General features: G+C 40.9%; 1 protein-coding gene across 1 annotated transcript; it reads left to right on the top strand.

Annotated features, from left to right (window-relative positions):
- The first annotated feature begins 372 nt into the window (after window positions 1–372).
- On the top strand, window positions 373–20,686 carry DPPA2 (developmental pluripotency associated 2). Its single transcript, XM_089909895.1, has 9 exons — window positions 373–577; window positions 3,559–3,615; window positions 7,901–8,016; window positions 10,258–10,405; window positions 12,034–12,194; window positions 12,931–12,984; window positions 13,384–13,642; window positions 17,123–17,318; window positions 19,934–20,686. Exons 1-9 carry the CDS (start codon window positions 373–375, stop codon window positions 20,040–20,042), a joined length of 1,305 nt encoding a protein of 434 aa, XP_089766021.1. The 3' UTR covers window positions 20,043–20,686.
- Window positions 20,687–21,560: the final 874 nt, after the last annotated feature.

The raw sequence follows: 21,560 nt of genomic DNA, 5'->3' as shown, positions 1-21,560 counted from the left end.
TGGCTCACGGGCCCAGCCGCTCTGCGGCATGTGGTATCTTCCCAGACCAGGGCACGAACCCGTGTCCCCTGCATCGGCAGGCGGACTCTCAACCACTGCGCCACCAGGGAAGCCCAATAATGTTCATCTTTTAAAAAATGGTAGTAATACCTTACTTTTGAACACTGATCATGAGACCTGTTTGCAGAATATGCTCACCTCAGCAGAAATGGTCCAGAAATTGTCACATTTGAGAGGAGATCAGATATTATCCAGATACAATTGGAAGAAAAAAATATATATATATATAACTCAACTAAAACCAACCCCTCCCCCTCAAAAAAAAAGAGAGAGAGCAAGAGAGAGAGAGACCTGATATTAGCTAGTCCAGCAATGCCTCAGCGCAGACCTAAAAGAAGGAAGAAGATTGCAGTGGTCACTACCCTCAACATGGCTAAAAGATTTGTGATAAATAACTCAGACAAAGGGACTGTACAACTATTACATTCAAGAAAAGGTTCAAGATCAGACAACCCTATTGTAGTTGCCCTAGCTATTTTTACTGCCACTTCTGAGTCCTGGACCCAGAAAGTCCCTGGTAAGACTGATAATAGTGCTGGTCAGGAAGAGGTAAGAAACTCAATTTAAAATAGCTTCAAATGGAAATAAAGTGATGGAACAAGCCACTTACTATTTAACAGTCCATAGGTTGGGAAATATTTTTCCATAAAGCTTCTCTCCATTTGTGGCAGCTCACTTACTACGGGCAGATGTCAACATTTTTCCTGAAATGATTTCTAAGCCAAGTGATTTGGCCCCTGCTCTTTTCCCATCATTGAGTGTAATTATAATTTCAGAGGGAAGAATAAAGTGTTGATGTGCTCAGACGAGGAATGCCCCAACCTAAGTATACTCTATTTCTCTTCCCTTTCTTCAAGGCATTCAAGCAAAGGGAGTATAGCATTATGGTGTGGTGATCACGCAAATGTGCCTTTCAACTCTGTACTGCAGGTCACTGGCGCCGTCTTTAACACCACTGCTGTGAAGTTCACACCTATGCTATAACTCCCATCTGCTCCTCCCAGCCACTAAGTGTAGCAGGAATTCTAAAGCAGGGGCATTCTTATGGCTTAGACTCAAGGACTCTTCATCAGCCTTGCTGAAACTTCCTTAGAACTGCACTGCAGTTCAAGACTCTTCCTACCCATACTCCCTTCCTTCTCCTTCACAGGGGTCAGACCTACGTCATGGTCTGACAACTCTCCTAGCCTTCCAGCTCCCTTCTTACTTTCATTCGCAGTTATTTTCTATACCGAATCTCTTGCATACCTAATCCCTTCTTGCCATCTGCTTCTTGGAACATACGAACAAATACCTATTGTGCCAGGAGCAGTCAGGAAAAACCAGGTAATAAGATGAGATTCTGGAACTGGCTCACTGACCTGCTGGTGAACACAAAAGGAGAACATTCTGGGTGCTATATGGGGGATGGATAATCCCTGGCCTACAATGGTGGTCCAATTGCTGAAGATTTTACTGGAGGTGATCTGGGAAAATGTCCTTGTAGAGGGGAATGCCCTCACAAATGCAATAATTCAGGCATTTGGAAAATATAGGTGTAAAAGCAACTACAAAGTTAGTGGAGTTGGCTGGTTACTTGTAAGTCATATTAATGTCCATCAATAAGATAATGAGAAACTGAAGGCCATTAACAAGCATTGGAAGATGAAGTATGAGATGTGAGAGCCAAACAGCCCCTAGTCATTTACAGAGGCCCACATCTCCTGATGTTAGATGAATGGACACAGCAAACAGAAGCTCTAATAGATAAAGTCGCAGAGCTACAGAGACTTAAAATTTTAGCCGAGGCAGCTAAACGCGGGCCTCTCACTGTTGCGGCCTCTCCCGTTGCGGAGCACAGGCTCCGGACGCGCAGGCTCAGCGGCCATGGCTCACGGGCCCAGCCGCTCCGCGGCATGTGGGATCTTCCCAGACCGGGGCACGAACCCGTGTCCCCTGCATCAGCAGGCGGATTCTCAACCACTGCGCCACCAGGGAAGCCCCCATAATAAGTATTTCTTATAATTATTCCCCCGTCTTTCTCCAAAGGGATATATAGGCATTTAACGATGTGACTGTACACTGGAAAAGAGAAATGAGAGATTTTAAAGACTATTGGACACAGAATCTGAATTGACTTTGATACCCAAATTACCATCACGACCCCCTTTTTGTTAGGTTGGGGGCTTAAAGCAGCCCCATAATAGCTGAGTCCTGGCTAAAGTCTAGCTCCGGTAGGCCCACTGTTTTTATGAAGACACCCAGGGATCATTTTCTCAGTCTCTGAATGTATAATTGGAATTGATATACTTGACAGATGAAGTAACCACCACATTGGATCCTTGGCCTGTGGGATAAGAGCTATCACAGTGGGGACGCCAATTCTAAACCTCTAAAACTACTTCCTGTGACTTCTCTGGTGGTCCAGTGGTTAAGACTCTGCACTTCCACTGCAAGGGGAGCAGGTTCGATCTCTGGTCAGAGAAATAAGACCCTGCATGCTACGCAGTGCGGCCAATAAATAAATAAATAGAGTAATTTCATTAAAAATAAATAAATAAAACTGCTTCCTATCTCACCCTAGTGCGCACAGCACAGACACTAAATTCCCTAGTTATGAAACTCAACTTGAGGTAACATACATCAAGCATCATCAAGAATGGGTTGGGAGACTTCCTTCATGGCGCAGTGGTTAAGAATCCACCTGCCAATTCAGGGGACACGGGTTCAGTCCCTGGTCCAAGAACATCCTGCATGCTGCAAAGCAACTAAGCCCGCGTGCCACAACTACTGAAGCCCCTTCGCCTAGAGCCCGTGCTCCACAACAAGAAAAGCCACTGCAATGAGAAGCCCGTGCACTGCAACGAAGAGTAGCCCCCACTCTCTGCAACTAGAGAAAGCCCACGTGCAGCAACAAAGACCCAACACAACCAAAAAAAATAACTAAATAAAATTAAAAATAAATAAATTAAGAAAAAAGAATGGGTTAAGGATTTCCCTGATCTGCCCTCCAATGCAGGGGACACGGGTTAGATCCTCAGTTGCGAAACTAAGATCCCACATGTCACGGGGCAACTAAGCCTGCGCACTCTGGAGCCCTCATGCCGCCGCAAGGAAGAGCCCACGGGCTGCGACTAAGACCTGGTGGAGACAAAAAAACAAACAAACAAAACACACAGAATGGGTTGAATCTGAAAAAGAATGTGTGCGTGTGTGTGTGTGTGTGTGTGTGTAAAACTGAATCACTTTGCTGTACACCTGAAACTAACACAACATTGTAAATCAACTATACTTCAATTAAAAAAAGACAGGATAGGTTGGCTGGGAGGTAATATGATCAGTGACAGATTTCAATGACGGGTTAGAGATGCTTTAGACAAGAAATAAGGCAATGGCAGTAGAATTATAGGAGAGGCAAAATCAAGCAAGATGTGTACATGTTTGACTCCACAGGACTTTGACCTATTGGAGTTTAAGGAGAAGGGGTGTTTTAAGTAGTTTTTACGTTTCTGCCTTTAGATGACTGGGTGGATGATAACACATCTCAAGAAGAAATACCAAAGGACGTGAAAGTTGGTAAGGATGTCACTGAGTTTACTTCTTACTAAGTTTGAAGTGCATAGCCTGATATGCCAAAACTTGGGTCAGTAAGGCAGGCAAAAAGATTGGGCTAGAAATACATATATGGGAGTCATCAGCATGTAGGTGGAGGTTGAAATTGGAAAAATGGATGAAGCTGCTCTAGAAAAGCATGAAGCATGATCAAGAATAGAGAAATGCAACCTCATGGGACATCAGTGTTTTAGGAGTTAGGTGGGGAAAAGGAGACAGAAAAACTATTAGACCAGAAAGGAAAGGAACTAGACAGAATAAAAAGTTATGTTCAAAAAGTTGAACTGGGCTTCCCTGGTGGCGCAGTGGTTGAGAGTCTGCCTGCCGATGCAGGGGACATGGGTTTGTGCCCCGGTCCGGGAAGATCCCACATGCCGCGGAGCGGATGGGCCCGTGAGCCATGGCCGCTGAGCTTGCGCGTCCGGAGCCTGTGCTCCGCAACGGGAGAGGCCACAGCAGTGAGAGGCCCGTGTACCGCAAAACGAAAACAACAAAAAAATTGTCCTTCCCACCTCATCTCCCCTGACTGCCATGCTCTGTCCTAACCACATCTTCTGAGTCATACAGAACAGAGGATAGACCTTACTTGTCTGAATTTAAGATTCTCCTAATTGTGACTGTTGCTTCATGATAGAGAAGAGATATTTTTTTCAGAAAAAAAAAAAAGCAAAAATGCTCATTTATTCTCGATCAGAAGACGAAGATCTGTAACTACCGCTCTAAAGTAGAAATGAATTTTCAGTAGTGCTTGGAAGTGGGAATTTCTTGAAATGAAGGATGTGGCAAAGTTGGGAACATCTTTCAGAGTGCATCTTTTATCTTCCTCCTCAGAAAACTGAAGAACTCAGTAGCTGTCCCTTCCACATAAGAGTGATACCGAACCATAGTTTCCAAACTGTTTCTCAGCACCTGAGGGTTCTGTGGGGATGTCTTATATTTCTTTATTTTTCAACCAGAGTTGCTCCACTTTTATCTGTTACATATTGGTGCTCCATGAACATTTACTATTACAGAGCATGTTCCTTTGATTTAAAAAAAAAAAAAAAAGAAAAACTTTTGAAAAACATTTATCTAAACAAAAAAATACAATGTATTTAAATATTTAACTTACAATATGGTAAATAAAATATATTTGAAATAGGTAATGCATTTTTATTTCAGAACTATTCTCTATTATTGGAATAATATTAGAATCCAAGTATACATAAACAATTTTTTTTCTTTTTAAAATCTCTACCCTACAGTCTAGGTTATTTTTTATAGCTTAACATCCATTTAGTGGCTGCTTTTCAGCTTTGAGGTATATACTGAGCCCTAAACTGAAATTGGTGTAATAAGATTTGAGTCCTTTGTTGTGCCTAATTAAGAGCCTTCTCTAAACCAGGCACTGAGCTGAGCATGGGGAGAATAAAGGTGAGTCTGAGAACTTCACAATGTCACAGTCTGACAGGAGAGAGTCAGGTCAGTCCGTTATCAGCAGTTACAGTATATCCATTAGAGCAGCAGCACAGAGAGGACCATCTACTCAAAAGGAAGTTGGTGGCATGGTGTGGGGGGCAGGGAATAGAGGCTGATGCAGGATGAATAACCAGCATTGATTGAGCCTCTGTTCTGAACCTGATACAGTGCAATGCTCTAGGTTAGACCATTGCTCTCTGGAGCCTGCTGTCTAACTGGGGAGATGAAGTTAAACAATCAAAATTTCAAATATATACAGATTTAAAGAAATTCTATGAAGAAAAGGAATAAGAGAATAACAGGAGTAAACTCTTTTAGGGTCACTACAAGAAACTGGCATTTACACTTAAAGAACAGGATAGAATGCTAATTATAGCTATAATGGCAACAGTATTACAATATACAGATGTATCAAATTAACATGTACACCTTAAATTTACACAATGTTATATGTCAGATGTACTTGAATTAAAAATAAGTTAAAAAAGATAAGTTTAAAGAATGCGGAGTCAAATGAGTGAAGAGAAAGGGAAAGAGTGTTTTTTTTTTTTTTGCGGTATGCGGGCCTCTCACTGCTGTGGCCTCTCCCGTTGCGGAGCACAGGCTCCGGAAGCGCAGGCTCAGCGGGCCATGGCTCACAGGCCCAGCCGGTCTGCGGCATGTGGGATCTTCCCGGACCGGGGCACGAACCCGTGTCCCCTGCATTGGCAGGCGGACTCTCATCCACTGCGCCACCAGGGAAGCCTGATCAAGCCCATTTACAATAAATGCAGAGGATAGAAGACTAGCTTAAAGTGGAAGTACAAATGAAATTAGCAAAACCTAGGTATAAAACTACAGGAAATTCACACAATTCTTTAAGCAATAATAGGAACAAAAACAAAATTTGTGAGGAAAATAAAAGATGGAGGGAGAATTTACAGATTAAAGAAAATTTAAGGTGGGAATTCCCAGGCGGTCCAGTGATTAGGACTCCGTGCTCTCCCTGACTAGGGCCCGGGGTTGGATCCCTGGTCTGCTCAGGGAACTAATATCCTACGTGCAGCGTGGCCAAAAAGAAAAAAGAAAAGAAAATTTAAGGCACATATCCTTTTTTAAAAAAAATTTTTATTGGAGTATAGTTGATTTAAAATGTTGTGTTAGTTTCTGTTCTACAGCAAAGTGAATCAGTTATACATATATATATCCACTCTTTTTTGTTTTTTTTTTGGCCACGCTGCGCAGCTTTCGGGATCTTAGTTCCACTACCAGGAATTGAACTCGTGTCCCCTGCAGTGGAAGTGCAGAGTCCTAACCACGGGACTGCCAGGGAATTCCCATATCCACTGTTTTTTAGATTCTTTTCCCATATAGGTCATTACAGAGTTTTGAGAAACATGCCCTGTGCTATACGGTAGGTCCTTATCTATTTTATATTAAGGCACATATCTAATCACGGTGTGTAGCCCTTATCTGGATCCTGATTCCAACAGATTGTTAAAACAAGAAAATGAGAGTATGAGATAATTGCATATTTAAATACTGCTGGATGTTTAAACAGACTGAATAGTGCAATAATATTAAAAAATTATTTTAAATTATTTTTAGATATGAAAAAGATATTGTAACTATAGTTGGAAAAAGTCTTTTTTTTCCCCGAATTTATGAATGAAAGCTATGAAGTCTGGTATTTCTTTTAAAATAAACCAAGAGAGGGGGAATAGGTGGTGGTTTAGATGAAAACAGATTGGCTGGGAGTCAATAGTTGTTCAAAGCTGGATGATGGATCCATGAGGGCTGGTGATATTACTGTCTTCTTTTATTATTTTTTTCTTTTTTTTCAGCTTTATTGAGGTATAATTGACAAATAAAATTCTAAGATGTTTAAAGTGTACATTGTGATGATTTGATATAGGTATACACTGTGAACTGTCTGCTTTTATATGTTTGAACTTTCCCATAATATAATATTTTAAAAAAACAGAGGGGAAAACCCAAGAAAATAAATAAGATAATTATATTGTAATAAACGCTAAGAAAACAAATATGGTAATGAATGGTCTTCCCACTTGAAGTCCCATCCTAACCTAAGGCACTGGAATCAATCTGTTCAGGTTACCAGGTCACCTCCCTTCTAAATCAAACAGAAAAAGCCTGTAGGTAGGGGCCACACCCAAGTGGGGAGATGGAGTGTTTTCTTGGCTGAATCTCTATGGGTCAATTCAGTTTCCATCTTGGAAGGGAGGAGCCAGGATTCCAAGCATTATCAGCCTAATCCAAAACCATTTGGTCACACCCTGATCTAGCCAATGTTTACAGACTTTTAGGTGCATAAGAACAACCCTGAGGGCTGGTTGAAGCACAGATTGCTGGGTCCTGCCCTTAAGGATCTGATTCTGAAGGTCTGGGGTGGAGTCTCATAGTTTAATTTTCCAACCAGCTCTTCAGCAAACTGAGGCAGAGCCCTTGCACTTTGAATATAATATAATATTTAAGTTAAACTGATCTCGGCTCCCTGGGTCCTGAGACTGATGGACCAGACCATTTACCTAGGGGAAGAGAAAGCCCATTGCGAGACCAGCGAATGTCAGAGTTGCCATACTGCTTGTGAATATATTTTCCTTTAGAAACTCTGGCTCCTTTAGAGTGACCTATAAAAACATCTGTGACTTTTCCAGCCTCCTGTCTCATCACATCCTGCCCCCAACATTATCCTCCAGCAATTCCCAAGTTTTTGCAGTTCCTTCTCCTGCATTCATTAGTACATCACTTGCCTTAGCCTTATGGCTTCTGCTGTTCTTATTCTGAATAGCCAAACCTTTCCCTTCTACTCAGATCGCCATTATTGCAGGCTTAAAACCTGTGTTTAGATCTAGATCCAGAAGAGATCCTGTTATCCAGTCCCTACGATCTAAATCTAATCTCCCAGTGAGTGACACACCCATGGGCATAAATCAGTTATAAAATACCTTTGAACTTCTATTCCCTCCACAAAGCATCATTCAATCCATCACCAATACTGTTTACAAAGATTGTTTATTTGTTTGTAACTTGTCAACAAGTGTTTGTCATTTTCAAGTTTCACCTAAGTCTCACCATAAAGGAATAAAACCCAAAAATTTTTTAAAAAATCAGGAGTGATATTAATTACCCAATAACTTAACTCTTGCCTAGTAGACAAGCCTGGGTATAAAACTGATGAAATTATCACACTGTCAGATAACAAGGGAGGGGGAAAAGAGGAGGAAGGAAGACAGCTCTTCTGGAAAACAGGAAGTAGGAGACATTTGCTTATAAAAGGAGAAATTGGACTAGAAACCTCAGGTTAAGAGGATTAAATTGCAGATATCCTTAACGTTGCCGGCTCTGCCTTTCTCTGAGAGTTCCTTGGAATGGCACACCCAAATTGTGAGAAGGTAAGTTTGGTTTGAATTTCATTTATTTTCCCACAGATTCACTTTTTAAAGCCTTTCTAGAGCTCACTTATATTTCCGTCTTTCTGGATGTAAGAAATCTCTTATCTGAGAATCTGCCCCCTTTGCAAGCGAATTATTACTTTTCTTTCATGTGATTGCGGTATACAACTTGGGTGAAAGTAAAAAAGGAGAAACTAAATATTTCTGTTCCTAGTTCAAAGTAAGATATTTATTTTGTAGAAAGACATGTTGTAGCTGGGCAAGATAAAACGGTAAAGAAATGGAGAGCTGCCGTAAAAAGAAAGTGAAAAGGGTAACGTGGATAAGGTCAGAAAGTGACGTGACTAGTAGGTTTCTTTCCCCCAGGAGTAAGAAGCAAACCTACTCCCAATGGCCTTGGTACCAAAGGGTTTCCTGACTAGGCTTGGGTAGCCCTGGACTAGAGGAAAATATAAATTGAGTAGGTTTCATAGGTATTTGCAGGGGTCACTATACCGGGCTAGAGAACTGAATTGGCCAATATGAAGTATATGATTATGGGCAAGTCATATAGCTGCTTACCTCTTGAGTGGAGCGATATTCTCCCAATAATGTCCTTCTTTTTTTTAAGCTGACCAGTGAAATGTTTCCTGGAGTGCTTTGAAAAAGTGGTGTACAAAGGCAAAATCCCTTTTGCTAGCTGAAGTGCAGAAGAAGGGGAAGTCTTTGAAGAGATTTAAACCGGGCGGGTGGGCGGGGGTTGGGGGGGACGGGGACGGGCCTGGCCGCATCGGATACACTTAGCTGTTCAGAGAAGAGAATATTACAATTGAGCTGGAATGGAGTTTATTCACCCTTGGATTGGAGAGGAAAAGCTAGAAACTTAAGCATACGTGACTCTATGTTATCGGTCATGTAATTTCTGAGCCTCAGTTGCCTAATTTCTAAAATATGAAAACTAATAAATTACTACAAGTATGTTATAGGATTAAATGAGAAATACAAAAAGCTCCTGGCACAGTGCATGTGGACTGTACAAAACCAGTAAATATCAGTTCCTTCCTACCTATCCACTTTATCTTTCATTCATGAAATTGTTAAAAGAACACTGAGTGTCCACTCTGTGCTGGGCACTGTGTAAGCCCTGCGATAGCAATGGAGGGTAAGACAGATACATTTGCTCCCCACCGGTCTTGGGGCTGAAACAAGGTTGGTATGGCTGAAGGTCAGAAAGCTCAGGGCTCTTAAGCTGGAAAGGCAGACAGGGGGCCCGGCTGTTCAAGAACTTACAGGCTATACCAGGGAGTTTTGTCTTTTAACTGAAGTATTTTGAACAAGCAGGAGAGCAGTCTGCAGAAAGGAGCCAGGATGGATTGGAATCACAGGAGATTACTGATCCTGCCAGTGATGATAACGTGAATCACACAACAGAAGATGAAAAGACAGAAACACCTTCTACACAGATTTAGGAGATAAAATGAAAGTATTTGGTGTTTTAACTGATGGAGAGGAAGGCCATGAAGGAAATGGTTTCCCCAAACCCAAGATCTATGCTTTAATTTCCTCTTAAAATCCACATGTAAATCTGCTTTTGCCCATTTCCTCATTGTTTTTCCCATCTAATAAAGGGCCTATGAATCAATACCAAATTCAGGGAATCTCAGTCTCTCCATCCAGCTATTGGCTTCTCTTATTCATTAGTTGTGCCATGAAAGTAAACATTTTAGTTGTACAGCATTAAATGAGAATCAGTGATTGAGCCTTGCTTTTCCAGAACTTCTTTGAAGAGGTCTTAGGTGAAGAAAATATGGTTCTTACATTGATTCCAGTTAATGAGGAAATTGTTGAAGACCATCTAACGGAACCAAGTGTTTCTTCAACTTCAGAAGTCAAAGTGGAGTCACTGAGTCCAGATGATCAAGGTATGAGAGCAACAGAGTGAGCTCAGTTTGCTGCTCCTCCAGCTCTGGAAGATTCTTCTTCCCCTGTCCTTTAACTATGCAACACCCAGTTTAAATCTCACCTAATTATCTGTGGTAGGAGATTTCTCAAACTCTCATACTGCTCATTTGCTAAGCACCATTACTGTCTTGCTTTTAAAAAGAAACAAAAACTAGGCATGTGGGCTTCCCTGGTGGCGCAGTGGTTGAGAGTCCGCCTGCCGATACAGGGGACACAGGTTCGTGCCCCGGTCTGGGAAGATCCCACATGCCGCGGAGCGGCTGGGCCCGTGAGCCATGGCCACTGAGCCTGCGCGTTCGGAGCCTGTGCTCCGCAACGGGAGAGGCCACAACAGTGAGAGGCCCGCGTACCGCAAAACAAACAAACAAAAAAACCCAAAAAACTAGGCATGTGGAGTGCTTTGGACAGAGCATGACTTCATGGGGCAGCTAGATGTGAGCTCAAATTCCCACCCCATGAAGCTCAATCTTCTTTCCATTTTTACATACTTCTTATGAAAACCAAATCATTCCGAGCATTTTCCTTTTTCTTTTATTTCGAGCTTTTTTGAGATATAACTGACACATAAAACATGGTGTAATTTTAAGGTGTACAGGGTGATGATTGATGTACATATATATTGCAAAATGATTATCAAAATAAGGTTAATTAACACATCCATCACCTCACATAGTTAACTTTTCCCCCACTGTGGTGAGAACATTTTAAGATTTACTGTCTTCTCAATTTTTAAGCATACATTATACTATTAACTGTAGTCACCATGCTATACATTAGATCCCTAGAACTTACTCATAATTGAAAATTTGTACCCTTTGATCAACATCTTCCCATTTCCCCTACTCCCAATTCCTGGCAACCACCAATCTACTCTCCGTTCCTGAGTTCAGTCTTTTTAGATTCCACATATAAGATCAGATGGTATTTGGGAGACTAAATCATTTTGAAAAGCAACTAGTCTTTTGCTTGGTGAGCAATTACTGATCAAATATCTAGCGGCGCTTAATATCATGACCCTTTGTATCAGGGCTTCATATGAAGGCATTGAATAAGTATTTTCAGAATGATTTTATTTTGGGGGCAAATAATGAGGGCTTCCAGAGATAAAGTAGACAGTGATAAGTTAAGCAAAGTGATGTGAGACAAGGTACATTTTCTCTGTAGAGAAAAATGAGGCAGGTTGACAGAATGGAGGACCATTGTTGGATGGGGTGGTTTTAATTATTTCTGTAAGGACAGATATTTTGTGGTCCAACATCTACACATTTTGGAGGAGCAATCCAATATAATATTCTATCCAGGTGGTTGTTTATGGCTGCAAAAAGCAGGTTGCTATAGGTAGTGTAAAAAAATTGGAATTTAGAATTTCAAAATGTGTATTTGAGTCCCAGGTCTGCCATTTTTAATGGTGGTGATCTTGGGTAAGTCATTTAACTCCTGAATCTATTACCTTATTTGTAAGATGAGGAAAAATAGCTGATATGTATATGTACAAATTGGGTTATGAGAAATAAGTGAGAACTTTGTAAAATTTTAAAGAATTTACAAATATTATATTATTACTACTTTGGTTCTCTTCTTTTCTCAGTTCATTCTCCTCAAACAGATGAACAGTTCAAAGCTTGCCCAAAATCTAGTTGTTGTAAACCTATTTATCCCTTGCCAACCATATTGCCTCCAATTAACAACGTGAGTCGGGATACTTTGCGGAAATGGTGCCAACAACTTAATTTGAGTACCGATGGTCAGGTGAGTGCACTGGTAGGAATCTCTGGTGCTTGCAACAAGTATGGGAGCTCTGCCAGCTTTTAATTTTTTTAATTATTTATTTATTTATTTATTTATTTATTTATGGCTCTGTTGGGTCTTCGTTTCTGTGCGTGGGCTTTCTCTAGTTGCAGTGAGTGGGGGCCACCCTTCATTGGCCCGTGGTGCGCGGACATCTCGCTGTCGTGGCTTCTCTTCTTGCGGAGCAGAAGCTCCAGACGCGCAGGATCAGTAGTTGTGGCTCACAGGCCTAGTTGCTCCGCGGCATGTGGGATCTTCCCAGACCAGTGCTCGAACCCGTGTCCCCTGCATTGGCAGGTGGACTCTCAACCACTGCGCCACCAGGGAAGCCCTAAATTAATTTTTAATTAATTAATTAATTTTAAATTTATTTATTTATTTATTTATTTATTTTTGGGTCTTCGTTGTGGTGCATGGACTTCTCATTACGGTGGCTTCTCTTGTGGTGGAGCATGGGCTCTAGGTGTGCAGACTTCAGTAGTTGTGGCATGTGGGCTTCAGTAGTTGTGGGCCTGGGGCTCTAGAGCGTAGGCTCAGTAGTTGTGGTGCAGGGGCTTAGTTGCTCCACGGCATGTGGGACCTTCCCGGAGCAGGGATTGAACCCATGTCCCCTGTATTGGCAGGCAGATACTTAACAACTGTGCCACCAGGGAAGTCTGCAGGTTTTAATTTTTATTTTCCTTCTTAATTTCCTTAGAAAATAGAAGTTTATCTGAGACTCCAGAAACATGCTTATCCTGAAAAAGATCAGGTGAGTGAGGAGTGTCGTGATGTAAGTTCTGATTGTGAATTTTTCCTCCTCTCCGCCATCTCTATATGGTGGCAAGTTTTCTCAACCAAGACAATTGACATTTCGGGCCAATTAATTTCTTTTTGTCCTGGGGTTTGTCCTGTGCATTTTAGGATATTTAGTAGCCTAAATATCCATGGATTCTACCCACAATGTGTCAGTCATCTCCCTTCCCCTATACACAGTTTTGACAATCAAAATTTCTCTCAGTTAAGAACCACTGCTCTGAGGGAACTAACATTCCTAAACCCTTCCCACACTGACATACACAGGTCAATGTACGAAGAATGATAAAATCAACCCAAATGTCCTTGGGGCAGTGACGCTTCACTGCATATTCATCGTGAATTCCATTTGCAGTATATTCCTGAATCATCACGGGAGGCCAGATTGCAGTCATGTCCAGGGAAACACAAGACGGTGACCAAGACAGCAAGTGTTCAGAAAAGGAAGATGAGTGAGAATGAGGAAAGGACTAACATGGTTGAAGTGATAACTTCAGCTCAGGCAGCCATGTTGGCAGCATGGTCAAGAATTGCTGCAAGAGCTGTTCAACCTAAGGCTGTAAATTCATGTCCCCTGCCTACCTCTGTTGAGTCCTTTCTGCCGCAAGCTTCCGGTAAGATCAACCTTAAAAAATGGTTACCATGCCAGAGAAAAAAGGCACACTTTTATTAGTCCAATACTGATGGTAGTTAAAGGGAAAGCGTTAGTTAAAATATCTGCAGATGGGACGTTAGGTTCATAGAGGGCTTATCTTGTGATTGATAGCTAGCCAAGTTTTGCCTGAATGGCTCTCTAAGCCAGGTGGCTGAGTGGGGACACTTTCTCATCGCTAAGCACAGATCCAAGGTGGGAAGAAAGCATAATCTGGTAATGTGGTCAGCCACAGCCTGAGGTCTTCCCCTTTCTATTGGATTGGAAGAATTAATTAAAATGACCATGGTTCAAACCCTCGTCCTACCACTTCCTAGGTATGTGACATTGGCAAGTTACTCAGCATAAACCCTGGTATCCTGATTTATAAAATGAAGATTTCAACTATTCTACTTGATAGAACGATTGTGAGGCTTATGAAATACAACTCGGTATCCTAAAAGTAGGCAATGATAATTAAAATATTTGGGGCCCCTGTCCTCTTGAGAAATCTTGAGAATAACTTAGCCCCATCTTTCTCCAATTCTTGCTCCACTCTGATATTTCTGTTTACATTTCCATCAGACCCTACCTCAGGCCAGCACAAAGTCATTCTCTTTTCTGGCTTGAATTCTTTTCCTCTCTCCATCCCGTTTCCAGAGGTGTTCTGGATCCTCTTTTTTTTATTATTAATTAATTAATTTATTTTTGGCTGCATTGGGTCTTCGTTGCTGCGGGCCGGCACTCTCTAGTTGCTGCGATCCGGGGCTGCTCTTTGTGGCAGTGCGCAGGCTTCTCCTTGCGGTGGCTTCTCCTGCTGCAGAGCACGGGCTCTAGGTGCGCAGGCTTCAGTAGTTGTGGCATGCAGGCTCAGAAGTTGTGGCTCGTGGGCTCTAGAGCGCAGGCTCAGCAGTTGTGGTGCATGAGCTTAGTTGCTCCGTGGCAACTCCCGTGGGATCTTCCCAGGCCAGGGCTCGAACCCGTGTCCCCTGCATTGGCAGGTGGATCCTTAACCACGGTGCCACCAGGGAAGCCCTACTCATCCTTTTAGTTCCTCTTCATTCAGCAGTTATCAAGCACCTACTGGGATCCAGGAGTGTGCCTAGCCACACTCTTTAAATTACTCTTTTAAAATTAATTTTTTTAAATTTATTTTATTGAAGTATAGTTGATTTACAGTGTTGTGTTAATTCCTACTGTACAGCAAAGTGACTCAGTTATACATAGATGTATACATTCTTTTTCATACTCTATTCCATTATGGTTTATCACAGGATATTGAATATAGTTCCATGTGCTATACAGTAAGGCCTTGTTTTTTATCCATTCTGTGTGTAATAGTTTGCATCTGCTAATCCCAAACTCCCAATCCATCCCTCTCACACCTCCTCCCCCTTGGCAACCACAAGTCTGTGTTCTCTATGTCTGTGTGTCTGTTTCTGTTTTGTAGATAAGTTCATTTGTGTCATATTTTAGATTCCACATATAAGTGATATCATATGGTATTTATCTTTCTCTTTATGACTTACTTAGTATGATAATCTCTAGGTACATCCATATTGCTGCAAATGGCATTGTTTCATTCTTTTTTATGGCTAATACTCCATTGTGTATATGTGCCACATCTTTTTTATCCGTAAATGGACATTTAGGTTGCTTCCATGTCTTGACTATTGTAAACAGCTCTGCAATGAACACTGGGGTGCATGTATTCTTTTGAACCATGTTTTTCTCCAGATATATGCCCAGGAGTGGGATTGCTAGATCACATGGTAGCTCTGTTTTTATTTTTTTAAGGAACTCTGTACTGTTCTCCATAGTGGCTATATCAATTTACATTCCCACTAACAGTGTAGGAGGGTTCCCCCTTTTCTCCACATCCTCTTCGGCACTTGTTATTTGTAGACTTTTTAATGATGGCAATTCTGTATGGTGTGAGGTGGTACCTCAGTGTAGTTTTGATTTGCATTTCTCTAATAATTAGTGGCATTGAGCATCTTTTCATGTGCCCGTTGGTCACCTGTACGTATTCTTTGGAGAAATGTCTATTTAGGTATTCTGCCCATTATTTGACTGGGTTGTTTGTTATGAACTGTTTGTATATTTTGGAAATTACGCCTTTGGCGGTCTTGTCATTTGCAGATATTTTCTCCCAGTTCATAAGTTTTTTGTTTGTTTGTTTATGGTTTTCTTTGCTGTACAAAAGCTTGTAAGTTTGATTAGGTCCCATTTATTTATTTTTGCTTTTATTTCTTTTGCCTTGGGAGACTGACCTAAGAAAACACTGCTACAATTTATGTCAGAGAATGTTTTGCCTATGTTCTCTTATAGTATCATGTCTTATATTTAAGTCTTTAAGCCATTTTGAGTTTTTGTATATGGTGTGAGTATGTGTTCTAACTTCATTGATTTACTTGCAGCTGTCCAACTTTTCCAACACCATTTGCTGAAGAGGATGTCTTTTCTCTATTGTATATTCTTGCCTTCTTTGTCAAAGATTAATTGAGCATAGTGTGTGTGTTTATTTCTGGGCTCTCTATTCTGTTCCATTGATCCATATGTCTGTTTTTGTGCCAATACCATGCTGTTTTGTCTTTTTTTTTCATGCTGTTTTGATTACTGCAAATTTGTAGTGTTATCTGAAGCCTGGGAGCGCTATGCCTCCTACTTTGTTCTTTTCCCTCAGGATTGCTTTGGCAATTCTGGGTCTTTTATGGTTCAGTATAAACTGTAGAACTATTTTTTTAGTTCTGTGAAAAATCATGGGTTATTTGATAGGGATCACGTTAAATCTGTAGATTGCTTTGTGTAGTATGGCCATTTAAATAATATTAATTCTTCCAATCCAAAAGCGTGGTCATCTCTACTCTTATTTTACAGTTGACTGGGGAGATTTTATAGATATTTAAGCCTACAATGATTGCTCCTTTCCCTCAATTTCAGACACTTGATATCTATAGGACTTACTACTCTGTGGTCTCTCAAATATCCCATCTCTCCAATTAGATTGTTCGTTAGACTTTTAAAAAAGATCCTTTTGCCTGTTTTCTATAGTTGAGGCAGTACAATGTAATGGTTAGGCAAATTGGCTGTGAATCAGAATACCTAGATCCTTGTTTTGGTTCTGGGAAAATTATGATATTTTAACACTGTAAGCTTCACTTACTTCACCTGTAAATAAGAAAAGTAAATAGAAGGTAAATATTAATGATGTTCTTAAGAATAAATGTATTAATACATGTAAGTCACGTAGCAAAATCCTGGACACAAAGCAAGTTTTCCAAAAGTTAATTGTTATTGTCCTCTGTGCTATGTAGTTTGTGGAGTTAGATTACAGTGTCTTTTGGTCTACATTTTCCATGCTTCTCATTCAGTTGATTCAAGAGTGACTCACTGAGGGATTGGATTGGGGTACAGTTACCTGATCGTAGCAGTTTATGTTTGCTTCTTTTTCCTTGCCTAGGTGTCCGGTGGTGTGTGGTCCATGGCAGACCACTCTTGGCAGACACAGAAGGTTGGGTTCGCCTGCAGTTCCATGCAGGTCAGACCTGGGTGCCTAACACTCCCAGGAGGATGATCTCTCTCTTCATGTTACCTGCCTGCACTTTCCCATCCCCAGACCTAGAAGATAATATGTTATGTCCTGAATGTGCTAAGAGGTAATCCTTAAGTATCTTTCTAAATATGACACACAGAACAATAGATGTCTAGATGGGTTTCTGAAAAATTTAGTAGGAGAAGGCAGAGGGCAAACATGCTGTTTTCTTAATTTGCCATATAGATCAGGCAAAAATAGGAAGCAAAAATAAGTTAGCAGGGGCTTCCCTGGTGGCGCAGTGGTTAGGAATCCACCTGCCAATGCAGGGGACATGGGTTTGAGCCCTGGTCCGGGAAGATCCCACATGCCGCGGAGCAACTAAGCCCGTGTGCCACAACTACTGAGCCTGTGCTCTGGAGCCCGTGAGCCACAACTACTGAAGCCCGTGAGCCTATAGCCTGTGCTCTGCAACAAGAGAAGCCACTGCAATGAGAAGCCATGCACCGCGAGCCCCGCTCGTCACAACTAGAGAAAAGCCCACGCACGGCAACGGAAACCCAATGCAGCCAAAAATAAAAATAAATAAAATAAATTTTTAAAAAATTTAGCAGTGGATTAGAACTCAGATAAATGTGTCTTCTTCTTAGCAACCTTAACAAGGTAGTTGACAAGTTAAGACATTAACTGCCTCAATTTTAGAGAGATCTGTTTTAAGAAAGAAAAAATTAGGTTCTCACCGTATGTCAGATACTTAGCTGGGGATACAAAAATTAGGAAGACAAAACCCATGTAGCATGCTGAGATGAAAATGAGTAAGAGATGCTATGAAACTATCTGGAAAGTACCTATATTGCAGTGACTTAGGGAAACTTCAGAAGGGATTACATGTACTGAGGAAGAGTTTACCAGTTAGAAAGTAAAAATTTGGGCATTTTGGTAGTCGAAACAGCCCCTACCAATACATGGAAGAATATAACCTGCTTACATTGCAAATAGGCCAATATGATTGAAGCTTATATTGACAAATAAGTCTGGGAAGGGAAGGAGCAGACTATTGAAGGTTTTATATCTATATTAAAGGTCTCATATTATCCTGTGGGTCATAGTTTCTCAGTCACTTTTGGGACATAGATTTCTTTGAGAAAATAATGATAACAACATCTTCTCCACTCAAGAAAACACACATTGTGCATACACATAAGCAGTGCTTTAGGTTTTATATAGACGTGGAACTCATGAGCACAAAATTCAGCTTTTGGTGATGGAATTGGATGGAGGTGATGCAAGATGGGTGTGAAGGGAAATTAGGTTTTTATTTTTTTAAAGTTATATACTTTAAAAATATTTATTTATTTATTTATTTGGCTGCATCAAGTCTTAGCTGTAGCACACAGGCTCTTCATTGTGGCATGCGGGATCTTTCATTGCGGTGTGCGGGCTCTTTGTTGCGGCTCGTGGGCTTCTTTCTAGCTGTGGAGTGTGGGCTTAGTAGTTGTAGCACATGGGCTCCAGAGCGTGCGGACTCAGTAGTTGTGGCCCGTGGGCCCTAGAGCATGTGGGCTTCGTTGCCCCGTGGCATGTGGGATCTTAGTTCCCAGACCAGGGATCAATCCCGCATCCCCTACATTGGAAGGCAGATTCTTAACCACTGGACCACCAGGGAAGTCCTGAGGTTGTTTTGTTTTTTAAGAAAGTAGATTGAAATTTTGTGACAGAGACTACATTGGAGTGTCAGAGATTACTATAATAATTCTGGAAAGATGTAATTTATGACCTTGGTAAAGAATTTGAAGCGGAATGGGACAAATGTAAGAGTTGCAGGAGTATAGAGAACAGAATGCCATCTTATTAGAGGGAAGGCAGAAGTTCAGTTCAAGGGCAAAGAATGATACATGGGACATGCTTCACATGGGTCTAGTGTTCAGAGAAGTATGGGTTAGAAAGAAACATCTTTGGGAGTCATTAACATGCAAATTGAACATAAGAATATGTAAGAATTAGAAGGGACTGCAGAAGAACCTTAAAAGAGAAGCAGCTTATCCATGGCAGGTGAGCAATGAAGACTGAAAAAGTGCAGTTAGAGGTTGGGAGATAAGTGAGAAAAAAAGCAATGGGTCGAGAGTTTCAGAAGGAAATAGTTGGTAGTGAGATGGCCATGTAAGATTATGGTTAATGCAGTGTTGCCTGGAATGTGAATTTGGTACACCATTGGCGGCCTTTTTGAGAGTATGTTGAGAGGGTCAGGTGATAGTTGGAGCAGAGCATGTGAAAAACTAGGAACAGGTCATATTGATGATCTCTACTACCTGAGCTAGAGGAGATAGCAGTTAGTTGAGGCAGTCATGTCAAAGGAGCTTGTTTGTGTCTTCCCTTCCTTCCTTCCTTCCTTCCCTCCTCTGTTTCTTCTTTTTAATTTTTAATGGGAATACCAAGAGCAGTGTGAACAGAGAGGGGATGTGGGGAGAAGCTGTGAGGAGGAAAGGGAGAGTATAAAGATAAAGGAAGTAGAACCAATTGTAGTTTAGAGAATAGGAGCCCTGATATTAAGTGGACAATGTTGTTCCTCTGCTTATTACATAAAATCTTTTTACCCACCATCCTAGGGTTGTGGGGCAAACTACTCACAAACTCCAGAAGGGTATTCCTCATTTTACTGGTCATTTTCAAGGGGCTGGTATATAATGGTCTATCTTATTCTAACCATTTTCCAAAATTTTTTTCTGACTTGCTTTAAAGGAATAAGAAAATTATGAAAAGATTAATTGCAATGGGGAAGAGGAAGAAACCTGGTTTGGACATACGAACATCATTGCTTTTAGATGGGCCATGTCTTAATACAAAATAAATGGTTAGCGGAGGGGAAGGGGTGGGGTGTGGATGAAATGTGTGAAGGGGGGTAATTGTATGGTAATGATGGTAACTAGATCAGTTTTGTAGTGTACACAAATATCGAATTACTATGTTGTACACCTGTAACATAACGTTATATACCAATTTTACCTCAATATAAAAAAATGTTTGTTAGAATACACCAGTGAAGCCATCTAGTCCTGGACTTTTGTTTGTTGGGAAGTCTTTGATTATGATTCAAACTCCTTACTAGTAATCATGAAAAAAAGAGATAAATGATGGAGAGCCCACAGTTAAAGTGACTTGCATCCCAATGATTGCTATGCTCTGTCCTTGCCATCCTCAATGTTGCCTGATGCCTTAAGTACAGATGGGAATGTCTGGATTCTGTACTGAGGTTTACCAAAAAATGACTGTTACTGCTGCTTCAAGTACTAGCTATATAGAATGTAATTTGGTTTTATTTTAGTTAATAGATTTTTGTTTTTTTAGCAGTTTTAAGCTTTCAGAAAAATTGAGCAGAAAGTACAGAATTCTCAAATACCACCCCTCCTCCCCACCCCATTTCCTCTACTATCAACATCCTGCCCCCGAGAGGCACAGTTGTTGAACCTACATTGACCCATCATTGTCACCCAAAGCCCGTAGTTTATATTAGGGTTCATTCTTGTGTTGTACACTCTATGGGTTTTGACCAATGTATAATGACATACTCATCATTTTAGTGTCATACAAAATAGTTTCACTGTGCTATAAAAATGTTCTGTGCTCCCCCTATTTAACACTTTCTCCCCCCAGCTCCAGACCACTGATCTTCTTCCTGTCGGCATAGCTTTGCCTCTTTACAGAATGTCATACATTTGGAATCATACAGTAGCCTTTTCAGATTTACTTCTTTCACAACAGGAAATGTATATAAAATTCTTTCATGTTTTTTCATGGCTGGATTGCCCACTTTTTAATGCTGAATACTCCATTGTTTGGGTGTACCATAATTTATCCATTCACATATTGAAGGCCACCTTGGTTGCTTCCAAGTTTTGGCAATTATGAATAAAGCTGCTATAAACATTTGTGTGCAGGTTTTTGTGTGAACATACATTTTCAACTCATTTGGATAAATATCAAGGAACATGATTTTTGAATCATAAGAATATGTTTAGTTTTGTAAGAAATTGCCAAACTGTCTTCCAAAATGGCTGTACCCTTTTACATTCCCACCAGCAATGAATGAGAGTTCCTTCTGCGCCACATCCTCCCTAGCATTTGGGGATGTCAGGGCTTTGGATTTTGGCCTTTCTATCTTATTTTTTAAATAAATTTATTTATTTTATTTATTTTTTTTGGCTGCGTTGGGTCTTCGTTGCTGCACGCAGGCTTTCTTTAGTTGCGGCAAGTGGGGGCTACTCTTTGTTGCAGTGTGCGGGCTTCTCATCGTGGTGGCTTCTTTTTGTTAATTTTTCTGGATTAATTAGTATATTTAGAAAATCGATGTTCAACATGATTGATATAG

Source organism: Delphinapterus leucas, chromosome 4 (genome assembly GCF_059928025.1).
Source record: "Delphinapterus leucas isolate spDelLeu-1000000601 "Yukka" chromosome 4, BTC_Dleu_Yukka2, whole genome shotgun sequence".
Taxonomy (NCBI): domain Eukaryota; kingdom Metazoa; phylum Chordata; class Mammalia; order Artiodactyla; family Monodontidae; genus Delphinapterus; species Delphinapterus leucas.
This window is presented reverse-complemented; position numbering and strand designations above follow the sequence as displayed.